Below are 16,170 nucleotides of genomic sequence, written 5' to 3'. Positions count from 1 at the left end.
TGCTGTGTTATGGTGGAATTGCACACTGTCAGTGGAAAGTGTCTCTGTATCAACAAAAATCACAAATTCTTAGAATATCAAAATATAGGGTGTCCTAAAACTCCCAAGTTTTAAGCTTTAGAAGGGTTAGTAAGCTTAAAGATGCTCTAAAACTTTTGGGTTAACTTGTGTTTTAGACACGTCACATGTTATCAAAAATTTTTAGGAGCTCTCTATTGCTTTTGATGAGGCAGCAGATGGTTCAGTGGATAGTTTTGCTCCTAAGTTAGGAAGACCTGAGTTTACCTACTTAGCTGTGTGACCTTTGGCCATTTCACTTCTGCCTTGGAGGCAGTAGATGGCTCGGGCTTTGGACCTGTAAACTCTGGGACACTGGGCAAGCCACTTAATTTTTCTTCGCCTAAATACACTGGAGAAGGAAATAGGGAAACTGTTCTGGTATCTTTGCCAAGAAAACCTCAGGGACAATATTGGCATTATATGGTCCCCAGGCTCATGAAGAGTCAGACATGAATGATCAAACAATTCCTTTTGATGTAGGCTGCTCAATCTGTGTTGTGTTTGCTTAGAAAAAGAGACACGTGAAAAACAAAGATTTTTAAAAAGTAGAAAAAATAAAGTGAAAACAACAGACTTTGATCTGTATTGAGACTCCATCAGTTCTTCCTCAGCATATGAAAAGCAGAGGAAGGACTGATGGAGTTTGAATGCAGGTTGAAACATATTATTTTCACTTTATTTTTTATCCCAAGATAGACAGCCATATTAACTAAATTTTAATCATTGCTTCCTTTGTGTTTAGCGTTATCTCGCTTTGTTCAGATTTGTGCATTTACACGTGATTTCATAAGAGATGGTCTCTTGTCTTGATCAGGATAAAATTTCTCAGCCCCTAAGATCTATGGTCAGTTCCCTGTTGGGGTTATTATTATCTAGACAGAGTTGATCTTCTGGGGATAAATTATTTTCTCTAGGCCAAAGAGAGGCATTCAAATGAGGTAGACCAAGGAATGTCTGTGTTGTTGTCCCCTCACTGAACAAATGAGTATATTCTTTCCATAAACAGCACAGTTAGCTTATGGAGAGTGTGTCTGTCTCTTGAGACCCTGAACCGATGAGCACAGCCACCAAATATAAATTCCTTTGCCCAACATTCAAGTTTCTTCCCTACTTGGAGCATCTTACCTTTCCAGATACATTCCCAAACTTGATGTATTCTATGTTTTGGCCAACTTTATCTAGACTGTTTCCCAGCTAAGACAAGTAACCTGTAGTCTTTGGGTCTTTGTTTACACTGTGCCCAAGATGCCCTCTGTCCAATCTTTGTCCAAAGTCTTGCCCATTTTATAATTTAGCTTAAATGCCTCCTCCATGAAGCCTTCCCTGATACCTCTGGTTGGCTACCACCTTTCTCCTCAGACCTGGGATATATACTTTTGTTAGTAATGTACTTCACCATAATATAAAACCTTGAAGGCATAGAAACATCAAGGGAAGTAGAGGATAGACTGCTAGACAGAGTCAGGACCTGAGTTCAAATGTTGTCTCAGACACTTACTAGCTAGTAACTTGGAGTAAATGACTTAACTTCTGTGAACCTCAGTTTCCTTCTCTGCAAATGGGAAAAATAACAACATCTATATCTGAGGGTTATTGGGAGGACTAAATGGGATAGGATACATAAAGCTCTTTGTAAACTTTAAAACATGTCTTACTCTCTGTAACCTTATTTAGGTTTATTTGTTTGTTTGACAAAGATACTGGAGTGGTTTGCCATTTCCTTCTCCAGTTCATTTTACAGATAAGGAAACTGAGGCAAAAATAAATGATTTGCCAAGAGTCACACAACTAATAAGTGTCTAGGCTAAATTTGAATTCAGAAAAATGAGTCTTCCTTACTCCAGGCCTGGGGCTGTATCCACTTGCCACATAACTGCCCCATATATAAATGTTAGATATTATTGTACCCCTTTTAATCTATAAGTTCCACAAAGACAGGGAATTCATCATATCTAAACTTTGCATTTACTCTAGCACTTAGCACTGCGATCCACATGTTATGCAGTTGAGGAAAAAAGTTTGAATAATACCTGTCTATATCCCCATCCTTTTGACAAAGCATTTTTTTTTTTTCTTACTCTATCAATAATATGCTATGAGACTTTGGGCAAGTCACCTCTCAAGTCTTCTGTTTCTTAACTTTCAAGGTGAGAAGTTTGGATTTAAAGACTTATTTGGTGCTTGTCAATTCTAAAATAATGTGATTCTAATTATCAGACCCTAGACCTGAATCTAGGGCTTGTGACTCCAAAACCCAAGCCAATGAATCCTTTCCTACTTGGAATAAATCATGGAGACAATGCAGCTGAAAAGGGCCTCCAAATTACACCGACACAAGACACACAGACACACAAAGGGAATGAGACACCTACTGCATCTATTAAGGTAGTTTTGTCAGGAAAGGTTCCCAATGAGTGTTCATTTATTCAATTCTTGGGAGTTGTCAAGTCACTTCTCATTGGCAATGAAAAGTGAGACCTGAATCCTGTTAAGACTGGGGCTATGGGCTCAGGCTTGCTGCCCAAGTTGAATATTGTTCAATACAAGTTGAATATTGTATGACCTTGCCTATGGCATGTGCTGCTAAGGAGAACATGCTGGTGAAGGGGGAAAAGTGCTGAGGGGGGTGGGGGGGGTGGACAAGCTCTGAGTTCAAATCCCAATTCTTCTACTTTTCTCTGTGATCTTTCCAAGTCACTTGAGCTCTGGTGCTCATCTGTAAAATGAGGGGTCAGAATAGATAGTCTTTTAAGTCTCCCAACTCTTGATCCATGATTTTTATTTTCTTTTTGGTAGTGTAGACAAGTATTTGAGAGTTGAAAGTTGTCTTGCAAGGAAAAGAAAAGCATTGTTCAGTTCTCTCATTTTGACAAACATATATAATTTTTTCTAGGGAGTCTTCTTTTTGAAAAGGAATGGTTAAAAAAAAATAATCCCTTTGGTTTAAAGCAGCTGTCATAAGTTGGGCAGAAAAAAAATGAGGTATAAGGTAACTGATGGGCTGTTAACTAACTCACAGCAAACAGTGGAGAAGAGAAAAAGGTTAGGAAATGGTTGATGCTATTCCAGTGGTACAATTTACAACTGTTGCTCTTGGCAAAATTTCAAAAATACAAGAAGTCGTTTAGGAAAAGAAATGTTTATTAAACTTGCTATGTTATATAAATAATACACATCATACTTCTACCAGGAAAACATTACCATGAGAATGACAAGGTTCGATAAGGGTGAGTTACACCAAGTTGTGTCTCCTAGGCCTGGCCCATCTCCCACCCCCCATCCCCTGCTTTTCCTTGCCAACCATCCCAAAACTGAGAATAGGCACAACACTGAACCCCTTTGTGCCCTCTTGGCAAAGAATTTCTCCTGTCAGGAATTTATTTTTAAAATCATGGAAAAAAGGCGGAGCTCTCTCTTTAAAAAATGCAAGCCTTTAAGTTCCATCTAACATCACTCAAACACAGCCACGTTCTTCATGGGAGTTACTTTCAATTAGATATTTTAAGCCAAAAACCTTTCTGTCAGGACGTTCCAGGATGAAGGATCCCACACAACCAGTCTACTAAAAAAAGTCCATTGATTCAGGCAAGGCTAAACCTGGTTTAAAGCCCGATGCTTTCTTGCTCTCGTTTCAGTGGATTCAAGGTAGCTCAAAGGAAGCAGGCCCTTGAGCAAAAAGTCCCCAATCTTGGAAAGCTTGCTACAGTCTGGTCTAACCTACGCTTCCTGACTTATTTTACATCATTCCCTTTCAAGTACTCAACAATCCAGCCAAACTAGCTACTATTAGCTATTCTTCCAACTGACATTTTTTCTAGCCTAGCAAATTTTTCTATTCTAGAATGTTACTGTAATAACTGTATAGGTATGCTCATCCCGAGGCAAATGTAGTTAAAGGGAAAGGAGAAGGAATAAGGATGTGTATGTGTTGAATGTGATTATTCTGCTATTTGTAATTTGTAAAATTATATATTCTATCCCTAAAATTTCAGTGCTTAAAAGTCATGGGCTTAGATGGGGGATATTTGTTAGGGACAGTTTCCAAGGTAACATAGAACTGGATCAGGAAAACTAGGTGTTTTAAGTGTGTCCCCTTTTCTTTGTGTTTTGCTTTGGAATGAAGTCCCGACACTTAATTTAAATAGCAAAATAAAGAGCATCTATATAGTCTTTTAAAGTTTCCAAAGTGCTTTATAAATTTGTCTTATTTTATTCACATAATATTCCTGGGAAGTAGGTGCTAGAATTATCCCCATTTTAGAGATAAAGAACCCGAGGCTGTGTTTTTGAGACCAGATTTGAACTCAGTTCTGATTTCTATGTCCTAAGCCATCTAATTTCAATTAAGGAGATGAGTTAAGTGATTTTCTCAGGATCATATAGGCAATATAAGTATTGGAGGCTGGGCTTGGACCCAAGTCCTCCTGATTCCTAAGGACCCTCTATCTTCTTCACCACTTAGCTTGCTCTAGTTTGAACTACTTGATTCTTGAACATGGTCAGATCACTAATCATGTCAAAAAATATATATATAACTGGAAACCAAAATCTATAACAAAATAAGGTTCATTAGAAAGTACGATTTGAACTTGACATATAACATGCAGCCTTGATTGCTACATCTTGAGACATGAAGAAAAAGCAGGATTTCAAGCTTACAGAGTAACAATGGCTATAATTACAAACCAAAATAAATAAATTAAAAGAAAAAAAGAGGATCTGATAGCACTTGGTTTTAACTTTAATATGCTATATTAATATGTAATAACTCTAATAACTTGGCTTTAACTTTAATAATAAACATGTATTGAGTGCCTGCTATTTGCAGGGCACTTTCAAAGTTTTGGTTTAAAAAAAAACATCCTCTTGGATTTAAGAAAATCTCCAAATTTATTTTGCAAAGAAGTATCATAGAGATTGATATAATAAAACAGTAAAACTCATCTCAAACTCAGTGAAATTAGTGGATGACAAAGATTTAAAACAACCAGAGGCAAAGCAACCTCATTCAGAGGTTATGTTACAAATATAGATCATTTAAAAGTTTCAGTAATGTTAGGACCCTTGGATTCAACTGATGGAATAGTTTTCAACTTCTTCCTTTTGAATGATTAAACAGAGTGCATCTATTCTATTAAGAAAAATATGGCTCTGATGAATCACTTAGACATTCATTGCCAACCAACAAAGTTAACTTTAAAATAAACTATTAAAAAGGCTGTGAAGTTAAATGCTTATTTTAAATAGTATCCAGATTCTATAACAAATGAGATTAATTCATGGGGGTGGAGTAGGGTGAGGTATTAAATACTCGTGGTTTTCAGTACAATCTTTTTATATAATTTATGAGGCAAGTTGAATACTATGGAAAATTTCCTTCACAGCACATTTCAAAGTTTGAATTTAAGCAACATTTACAGGAAAAGAAATAACTGTGCTATGATGATGGCTAAGAGAGAATAATAAAAGGCTGTGCCTGGGTCTTCTAGTCTGGTCCCTCCCAATCTATTTTTAAAGGTTTAAAATTCCATCCTTGAATAGTATTAATAAACTTGTTCTTGGCTACAACTTGGCATACATGACATGACAGGGAGAAAGAGTCAGTTCCTTTTCCTCGCCCTTCTTGTTACATAACTGCTAACAATATTTGGAGACTGTTCTGGGAATATAATCAGCCAATGGTCTTTATGTCCTTTTTTATTAAAAAAAAAAAAAAAAAAAAAAAAAAGAAAGAAAATCACCTAGATTCTTTTGATTTTTTGGAGGGGGGGGATGAGTTTGTGGAAGGGGACATTTTAATTAAGGAGAAGTAAAAAAAAAAATGGCTTGAAGGAAAGATTCACTTTTGTCCTGCAGAAGTATCGTAGGAATGGGACATATCAAAATTAGAAACAGGTTATACATTCAAGTAGCCTTTGAGTTTCTTCTGTCATTTAACTCCAACAGAAGATGGATGGGTAAAAGTACATCAAGATTATAGGAAGAAGAGGCTGTATCCTGTAGATACTGAATGGAGATTCCATCAGAGTTAGGAAGCAACATACAGATGTGAGTGTAGGCGTTCCCAGTCTGACCAGACTTGTTTTCTTAAAACCCACCATCCCTATCAAAGTCCTCACCATTCCCTCTCTACTCTTCAAACTGAAATTACAGTAATACAACTATAAAGCCTTCACTTAAATCTTTTAAAAAAATTCTTATGTAAGCCACATTGCACATTCATTTGCAGGAGTTGGGGAATAAATACATGTTTTGTGCTAAAACAAGCCTCTCCTTCCAAAACAGATATACCAAGCACAATAAAGATCAAAAATATGAACAGAAGGCCTTACTTAAAAAAAAAAAAAGATGGAAGGAAAAACACAGATGGTATAGTCAGAACTGGTATTTCAAGCCAGGTACTTCAGGACAGAAGATGATTATAAGAGGCCAGGAAGTGAGTGGCTCAAGAACGCCAAATAAAAACAACCCAAAAAAAGGTTATGGCATTTACAATCCATGAAGCAGATGGGTCTAAAAGGTCTATTCTTTGTTTTCCATTTCCTTCTCCCTCTCCATTTCTTGGATTTTGCCTGTGTATGGAAAAAGGAAGGCTTAAAAGTGTGGTAGGATGCATATCTTGTACAGGTAGAGATACCAATGTTCAAATAGGGGATTGTGGGATAGCAATGCCAAAGCTTAATGATAGCTTAATCACCAGTTTCCTCCATCCCCACAAATGGCACAGATTGGGAATGGTGTATTGGCTTTTAAGTATTTATATTTATTACAGACCAAGTATCTCCCCAGCATCTTCGGTGAGGTGAATGATCTCTGGTTACTTCCTGACATTTTTTTCCCCTCACCTTGGCTCTTTAAGGGGATGGGGAATATTGTGAGCATTAGGACCACAAGGTTCTATACTGAGCTAGCCCATCAGAACTGCCTCCTGTTTTACCATCCCTCACTGTTTTATCCATCACAAAGTTTCTTTGAGAAGCCCTAGCTTCCTCAGAGCCTCCCGCCGAGCTTCTTCTGAGGACCCCCTGCCTGCAAATTGCACCGTTATGCCTTGGGGTCGGAATCCTACCGCTCTTGGGAGGGAGCCTGACCGTCTCCTGACATCCTGGCTAATATCTGGCTGCCGATGTTCATAGAAACTCTTGGTAGCATTCTGCCGGGTGATCTTGTTGGTCAGAGTTGAATCTGGGCGGAATGTTATTGTCTTGCCAGTAGAGACAAAAGGGCTGGGCTCACTCTTCAGAGCATCGTGGATGCTCTGGTAGCCATTGGGTAGAGTTGTGGATTGTTCCGTTTGCACAGCCTTGGAACACTGATCAATGCTCATTTGTCTTCCTTTTCCTGGACCTGCAGCTTCCCTGACCAAGCTCAACTTGCTCAGGGCGTCACATGTGGCATGCTCAGGGAGGACGTCCCTCTTTTGGTCAGCTGGCTCATTCTTCTGTAACCGGTCTTCCATTTCCCCTGGGGCAAGGAAGGCTACCCCATTGATGTTGGCTAGAACCTGGGCCTTGCGTTCTTGGACGTTGACTGCCGCTTTGGAGATGGTCTTGCTGAAATCCTTCCCCGCACTGTTAGTTACACTGATGTTACTTGGGAAGCGATGGACCTTAGGGACAGTCTGGGAAGCCAGGGCATGCCGGTGCCATGGGGAGTGTTCTCCATTCTGAGCAGATGGTGGAGCAAAGGTCCTAGTCTTCCATCCATTGAACCTCCCTTCCACTGACGTGGATGTAGGGGATGAGCTCTCATTTCCTGCCCATCTCTCAGAGATTCTCTGAGCAATCACAAGTGGAGTGGGTACAGAGTGAAGGAGTTTTGGATGCTCAGCTGGGGGAGAAGACGAGAGAGGCTCTTTCTTGGGAGACAGTGGGGCTGAGACTGGAAGGGGAGGGGCTGGAGGAAGGGTATTTTCAGGAATGGGGGAGGCTGGCAATAAAATACTCTCAACTATTTCCTTTTTGTCTTCCAGGACAGGTTCCTTTTCTTTCTCAACACTTGTTGACTCTGAAAAATGAGATAAGAGAGAAAACCATCAGGTTATTTTTCTAATTGAAAATAAATTCTCTGATTTCTTTCCATTCAATTTTAAATAGTCTTGAAGGATGTTACTTTTTAAGCATTTCTGAGGCATCTTCTATTACCCGAGTTCCCTTGGTTTCTGTTTTTATTAGAATATAGCCAGGATCAACACATTAATGATGGTAAGAATTTCAAGTCAGAAGATTTGGTTTGAGTCTTGGCTTTGTCAGTCACTGTGAAGGCCTCATTACTCTCCAAGTCTCCTTTCTCAGTTGTGGATTTCAATTTTGGATCATACAAATGGGAACTATGACATCATCAAGTTTTGAATCATTCATTAACTTATTACCATTTAATAGGAGACTCAGAACCTATGTTTGCCTTTTTAATGACAGAGGGGGAAGAAGTAGACATTAGAAGGTTCAGTGGCTTATTTGAAAGCAAGTTCAGTTGTATAGTTCAACACAGATTCTAGATGGGGTCATTTTGATTGCTTAACTAAAGATTTCAGTAGTAGTTTGCAATCTAGAGCCAATGCAATTCATCAGTCAGAATTATATTTCTGAGAAGACCCAGATGGTGGTTTCTTACTTGATAATGGGCCCAAGTTACTATCAAAAAACTGTTGAGTACTCTGTTTTACAGAAACCACCTATTCTCTGTCTCTAAATACAGCATGTTCCCTTCTTAATTACCAGAGTAAGGAAATAAACCATTTGCTTAAAAAAAAATCACATGTCCACATAAACACAACAGCATTTATGTAAAAATATTTCATAAAAAGCCATTTATGTTTTAATATGCTGTGGGAAATCAAAGTTTGAAAAAATAACCATGAAGTTAAAGCAATAACTCCTTGGGAGATTATCTGCTACCATTTTTCTAAAACTCTCTTCAGAATTCTTGAGGTTCTACAACTGGAGGAGATGGGGGATAACGTGAGAGAATAGAAAGGAGCGTCTCACTCTGATGCTTCATCATGGCACAGATTTGCTAAGGCTATGGTAGAAGGGCACATGGTCTGGCAGGACCTACCAAGATGGACAGATCTTGAGTACAATTGTGGTGATAAACATCTGTTGTTCATGGACCAATCTTGCTAAACATAAAGAAGGCCCACTTTTCAACTCTTAAGAGACCATATACTAAGTTGTAGAGGAGTTGTGATCTGCATCTATAAGGGAATGCCAGTAGCAATGAAATGGCAGATCCTGGATATATTGAAGTATCTTCCTGGTACTCTAAAATGACAATGGTCTCTTCAAGCCAATAAGAAAAAGGCATACATAGTTCTCTGTCTATATACTTCTTTTTGTCCCTCACAGCAAAGAAGAAAAATGGCATTATCCATATAGAGAGATATATAGATATCCATATGACCATATATTTCTTAAACCTCCAATTTCCATTAAGAAAAAAAGTATGAAGAGTGACTTTCAAAATCATGACAATCAGTCAAGAGAACTTTGAATAAGCTATCTGAATGAAAGCTGATGAAATCTTATTAGCAGCACCAAACAGGAAAAGAAGTACAGAATCTTAGGAGCAGGAGATCTAAAAGGGACCTCAGATGCTATCTAATAAAAATCCCTCATTTTATTGATGTTAAAAATGCAGCCCAAGGAAGTTACATCATTTGTTCAAAGTCAAGCAGACAACATTAGAGAGAACATCCAAACTAGCTAGATTTCTTTTCTACTGTTCCTCATGATAAATTTGGAAGGCACTATTTAGTAGGAATGTTTTGGGCCAATTCTTGAGAGAAATTTAGAAACTCTCATGTAAAAGTTATAATTTCAAAAGTCACTTGCACACCTCCTTATTTTGTTTGTGGCTTCAGCCCTTTTAGGTACTTTCTTAAAGGTCTCTCTAATCATAGTGGGTAGCAAAAGGTGCTGGTTTGTCTGGACAATCCAATTATCACATACTTGTTCTAGCCGTACAGAAACACACATTTACAAGCCTCAACAAGTTTCTGCACTGGCTAGTACCGGTGAAGTGTGTGTAAAGTGTGTGTGTGTATGTGTGTGTGTATGTGTGTGTGTGTGTGTGTGTGTGTGTGTGTGTGTGTGTAAACCAAACTTTTTGAGTGTGTCTTGAGCAATAGGGAGTCAAGGGGAACCTGGAAACAGCCTTGTTAGTTTGTATTTCATGCTGCACATCACCTGCTGCTTGGGCCATGTGCCGAAGCCATTTCCCTTCTTGATCCTCAGGTATCGGCTTCACCAAGTCAATGATATCTTCTGGCTCAGAGTGACTGGAAGTACTCTCTTCCAGTGACCTTGGAGAATGACAGTGGATACCACTATCATAAAGGGCTTCTTCCTCCAAGTCATCTTCTAGGGAATCAATTGTCTCTTCAAAAAACAGGATGACATCCTTCTCTTCATGGGTAAGGTGCTTCAGGCTTTCATCATCCTATGTGTTGGGTAGGGTAGGAGAGTGGAAAAGAAAAAAAGAACAGAACAGTGGTTTTAATGAAGTAGAAATAGTCCTGTAAAAGAAGATTGAGATAGGAGTTCACTGCTGTCTGAAACTTTTTGTTTGGCAAGAGGACAGTAATCAATGCTTATCCTTCCCACGCGACAGAGGTAAGGTTTCTTATTCAGTTTACAGCAGCGATTCTCCAGATGACCTTAATTTGCTTGCCATTTTATTTTCTTGTTAACAAATATTCCCATTCAGATAAAACCAACAGAGGCCTATAGGAGACTAATAATCATGTTCATGTTGGCCAAAAAGTGAATCAAAAAGCCACTCCCCGTTAGCTTCTTGGGGGGAAAAAATCAATTTTCATCTTATTTTTCTGATATTTATTGTTGTAAACTCTAAGCTTTATCAGAAAAAAAAAAAAAAAGGGGAAGAAGGGACGGATGGATAGAAAGAAGAAGGGAGAGGGAAATAGAAAAGGGAAGGAGGGAGAGAGAGAGAAAAAAAAGAAAGGGAGAGAAAGAGAGATTCTAATAATAAAATACTTATATTATTCATACTTTAAAACTAAAATTAAAGGTTGGCGGGGCCTGCCTCCTAGTATGGCAGCTACTCATGGTCTGAACCACCCAGAAGGGCTGCGTGAACCCAAATATTTCCTCCTTGGTCTGTCATGGTATAAGGACACACAAACACATATCTCCTTTGACACCGTTTCAGAATAATATCTTGGATACATTATAGCCAAAACCAAATATAATAAAATCTAATGTTATAATAGCTTTATTCCTCTAGTTGCTAGTGCCCCCTACCCTATTACCTCATTTTGATTTTATATATATTTTTATATGAACATGTTTCCTCCAATAAAATATAAGCTCTTTAAGAGCAGGGACTTGTTTCACTTTCTTTTTTTCTGAATCCTCAGTGCCAGGCACATAGTAGGTGCTTAATAATGTTTTGTTGATTAACTGATAAAACCCCACAGTAATGTTTTTTTTTATCTGATCAGCTAGAGACCAATCAGATGGTGAGTGATTATTAATTCAGTCTGCTTATCATATTGCTTACTGCTATGCACCTTCTCCTCAGCAGATTTAACTAGAACTCCTCTGAGGGATACTTGGTAATGGTGACATTTTGATGAGAAGTTACAAAGAAAGGAAAAATCTGGGAGAGTGGTTCTCAAACTTTTGTTTTCAGTATCTTTATCCTACTAAAAATTATTGAGGATCTCTCCAAAGTGTTTTTGTTTATCTGGATTATATTTATAGAAATTTACCACATTGGAAATAAAAACTATTTTTGAATTTGTAGACCCTCTAAAAGGGTTTCAGAGATCCCCAGGATTTTCTAGACCATACTTTGAGAACCACTGATCTGGGACATGAAACTGGTTGGTGGTTGTCCTTTTTTCTCGAAGCGGACCAAAATGACATCACTACATTGGAGTAGAGCCACAGTGTGTCTGACTGTGGCCGATCAGACCAACACGAGCTCCAAATGCTCTGCCACAGTCAGACACAGATAATCCCCATGAACATCTGGGGAAGCTTCTCTGACTTTGCACATCTTGCGTTTCTTCTGAGCTAATTCAATTCTGCTTTGCTCATGGAACCCTCTCTGATGAGGGCACGCCATGGTGGAGTAAGAAGCAAAACTTATCTGAAAAAAACCAATCCTAGTTAAAACTCAAGTGGGGCAGATGGATACTAAAAGAAAAGTTGGGGAAGAATTAAAGAAATGGATTCTCAGGGCAGCTAGATGGTGCAGTAGCTAGAGCATCAGCTCTGAAGTCAGAAGGACCTAAATTCATATGTAGCCTCAGACACCTGCAAGTCATAACCCCATATGCCGAGAGAGAGAGTGAGAGAGAGAGAGAGAGACAGAGAGAGAGACAGAGAGAGAGAGAGAAAGAAATGAATTCTTTTGTCTAAGGATGGCCCCAGAATTTTATTTAATTCAAGCAATTTTTTTCCTACCAGCCTCCATTCTCCAGGTAATTATGATTTAATATTCTTCTGAATTAAGAGATGTCCAAATGTTAGTAAACCCTCTTTGACAATACAAACACAATCTGAAATGCTAACCCAACATAGATGCTTCTAAGGAATTCTATAAATAGATCATCATAGATCATCATCAACTCTCACCTTGACAATTAAAATTTTTTCAACGTACAAGCATTTTTTCTCCCCCCCCCCCCTTTTCCCTACTGAAAAGGAAAAAGCAAAAACACAACAAAATTTTTATAATAAATAAACATGGTTAAGCAAAACAATTTCCCATGTTGATCAAGTTCAAAACTGTATCTCATCATACATATATTTAGTTGATTGCTTCTCTGTCTGGAGATCTCACTTTCATTATTGCCAACAGCCACCTATCCTACCTGCCAGCCTCTCAGTCCATTCCTTATAACAAAATCTCCCTAATGCACAGGTTACTTTAACCACTCAGAAACCCTGAGAAGTTCCTCACTGTCTATAGGTTAAAATACCAACTCCTAGACCTGGTATTTAAACCTCTATTCTTTCTAGCTTCATTTTATATGATTTCTGATCACATAATTCTTCATATAGTGTAGATTCCAGTCAATTAGCCTACTAACTATTCCCTGAGCTTAATATGCCATTCTCCTCTGAGCTTACACATCTCCCTTAAACACACTGTTTCATAATAATGTGAAGAGTAAAATTATAACCAAAGTCAGAAATTATAACATCTAATATTATATCCTACCACTATTCCTGGAATAAGTTCCATTTCTAGCTTTCAAAGTCATGCTTGCTTGTTCATGATTCATGTCAGACGCCACCTCCGTAAAGCTTTGTCTCATGTCTTCAGTTAAAAGGAACTTCTCCTCTGTGCCTGTCACACCCTACCTTGTATAGTTAGCTATGTGTGGAAAAATATTAAATCCCCTTTGCTCCCCCACTGAGTAGAAAAGCAATTTAATCTTTATACCTCCAGGTTCCAGCATTGAGCTTTATACATAATAGGTACTTGAAAAATGTTTATTAAATTAGAATTATTTAATGAGAAAATGGTATAACTATTGGTCAGATTCCATAAAGCCCAATTTAACCCACATTGTGGCTAAAGTATGTACCTTTAGATTTACAAAACAAAACTAAAATATATAGTGGCAAACAACCTGCTAAATAGAGGGAAATGTTTCAACAAGGAGTCTTATGCTTGTCCAAGACCAGTAAATTGTAAGCTTCTTATATCATATGAATCAGTTAGGTAGGACAGTGGATAGAGTACTAGATCTGAAATCAAGAAGACCTGAGTTCAAATGTGAACTCATATACTTACTCGCTATATAACCTTGGACAAGTCAGCTAATCTCTGCCTCAGTTCCTCAACTGTAAAATGTAAATAATAGCATCTATCTCTCTGGGTTATTGTGTGGACTACATGAGTTAATAATTATAAAGAGCTTTGTATAGTACCTGATACATAATAGGTGTTCTATAAATGCACATTTCATTCATTTTTTTTTTGTCTTTGTTGTCCTTTCATGCCCAGTACCTATCAATTCATTTTACATAGAAGATTGTTAAAACTGAATTGCTCCGCTGAGGTTCCACCTCATATTCATCTGATTGCCAAAGATTACAAAAATGAAAAGTGATCAATGAACTGCTGGAAAACAGGGAGACTAAAGCATTGTTGGTGGAGCTGTGAATCGGTCCATTGTTCCTGGAAAGCAATATGGAAATATACCTCCAAAATTACCAAACCATTCATCTAGAAATAGCACTACTAATTTATATCCCAAAGAGATCAAAGAAAAAAGACCTATATGTACAAAAAATGTTTACAATGGCTCTTTTTTGTAGTAGGAAAAACAAAACCCAGAAAACCCTGTAAATTAAGGAGGTAACCATAACCATCTATTAAGGGATGGCTAAAAATTATGGTATATTGTGCCACAAGAAATAATATCATGGACAATTTCAAAGCAAATTGAAAAAAACCATATGAATTGATACAGAGAGAAGAACTCATTCAATTGATGCAGAGAAATGATTAGAAGCAGCAAAATAATACAGTATAAAAAAAAACCTAATGTTTACCTAGCATTTAAGCTTTTCAAAGCACTTTACAAATATCATCCAGCCTTTTCTTAATCTTTATTCTCCTTAACCTCTTTTAGTTGTGGACATTGTTGATTGTTCTCTCCTCCAAGGGACTTGCTTCACTCTTGGTTTTGAGATATCACTCTCTCCTGGTTCCTTTTACCTACCTGACCTTTTCCATATCATTTGCTGAATATAACCTTGAAAAAAATGTCAGTCCCTCACTTCGACATTGTTGATGGAGTTGTGAATGGATCAAACCATTCTGGAGAGCAGTTTGGAACCATGCTCAAAAAGTTATCACACTGTGCATATCCTTTGACCCAGAAGTGTTACTACTGGGCTTATATTCCAAAGAGATCTTAAGGGAGGGAAAGGGACCCACATGCACAAAAATGTTTGTGACAGTCCCTTTTGTAGCGGCCAGAAACTGGAAACTGAGTGGATATCCGCCCATCAGTTGGAGAATGGCTGAATAAATTGTGGTATATGAATGTTATAGAATTGTTATACATTAAGAAATGACTAGCAGGATGATTTCAGAAAGGCCTGGAGAGACTTACATGAACTGATGCTGAGTGCAATGAACAGAACCAGATCATTATACATGGCAACAATATTATACGATGATCAATTCTGATGGACATGGCTCTCTTCAACAATGAGATGATTCAACCAGTTCCAATTGCTCAGTGATGAAGAGAGCCATCTGCAACCAGAGAGAGAACCATGGGAACAGAGTGTGGACCACAACATAACATTTTCACTCTTTTTGTGTTGTTTGCTTGCATTTTATTTTGCTTCTTTCTTATTCTTGTGTAGCACAATAATTTTATAAATAAATAAATATATTGGATTTAACATATTTCTACCAGAAAGAAAGAAAGAAAAGAAAGAAAAGAAAAGAAAAGAAAAGAAAAGAAAAGAAAAGAAAAGAAAAGAAAAGAAAAGAAAAGAAAAGAAAGAAAAAGAAAAAATGTCAATCCCTGATCTGAATGATGTCTTACACAGAGTCCAAGTCGGGGGGAAAAAAGGATCTTTTAGCCAACCAAACTTTGGTTTACATATGGTATAGGACTACAGATGGCCTAGCAATCTGTACAGGAAAAAATGGCATAGATGAAAAATGCCACTTGTCCAGACAAGGACGCATGGTTGCAAAGCCAGTCTATTAAATTACTTCAACAGTACTTATATCTAATACGGAGACCATTGATGACCAAGGAATTCTGCCAAAGTTGAAGAAGAAGAGTGGGTGAAATTGTTTTGAAAAAAAAAAAAAAAATACAGTTCCTCTGATGATCTAAAACCATTTTGTGAAGCAAACCTGCATCTTTTTAATATAAGGGTTCTTCTGGTGATGCTACGTAGTGGCCAGTTTTGGAACATTACTATTACTGAGAACCAAAGTTGTGGGTAACTTTAATGGCAATGGCGATATAGACGGTGGGAATAAAGAACATAGACATATTTCTGCTATTGACCTATCAGGAAGAAATAGCGTAAGATAATTGTCACCAATTAGAAAAGGAGGCAACCTGACCACGTAACAAGAGTAAAGGACATCCCA

The 16,170-nt window shown here is 37.8% G+C and overlaps 1 protein-coding gene across 1 annotated transcript in view; it reads right to left on the bottom strand.

Annotated features, from left to right (window-relative positions):
• Positions 1-4,296: 4,296 nt before the first annotated feature.
• The window catches only part of PROSER2 (proline and serine rich 2), a 63,638-nt gene continuing 51,764 nt past the window's right edge, over positions 4,297-16,170 (bottom strand). Inside the window, exons 3-4 of the mRNA XM_012550893.3 lie at positions 10,248-10,500; positions 4,297-8,067 (exon numbers count right to left, since the gene is read on the bottom strand). Coding sequence (XP_012406347.1) covers positions 7,019-8,067; positions 10,248-10,500 — 1,302 coding nt within the window. The 3' untranslated portion in view covers positions 4,297-7,018. The remainder of the gene's footprint in view (positions 8,068-10,247; positions 10,501-16,170) is intronic.

The sequence above is a fragment of the Sarcophilus harrisii genome, chromosome 5, assembly GCF_902635505.1.
Source record: "Sarcophilus harrisii chromosome 5, mSarHar1.11, whole genome shotgun sequence".
Lineage (NCBI taxonomy): Eukaryota > Metazoa > Chordata > Mammalia > Dasyuromorphia > Dasyuridae > Sarcophilus > Sarcophilus harrisii.
The sequence above is the reverse complement of the archived record's forward strand: the minus strand, read 5'-3'. Positions and strand labels throughout refer to the sequence as shown.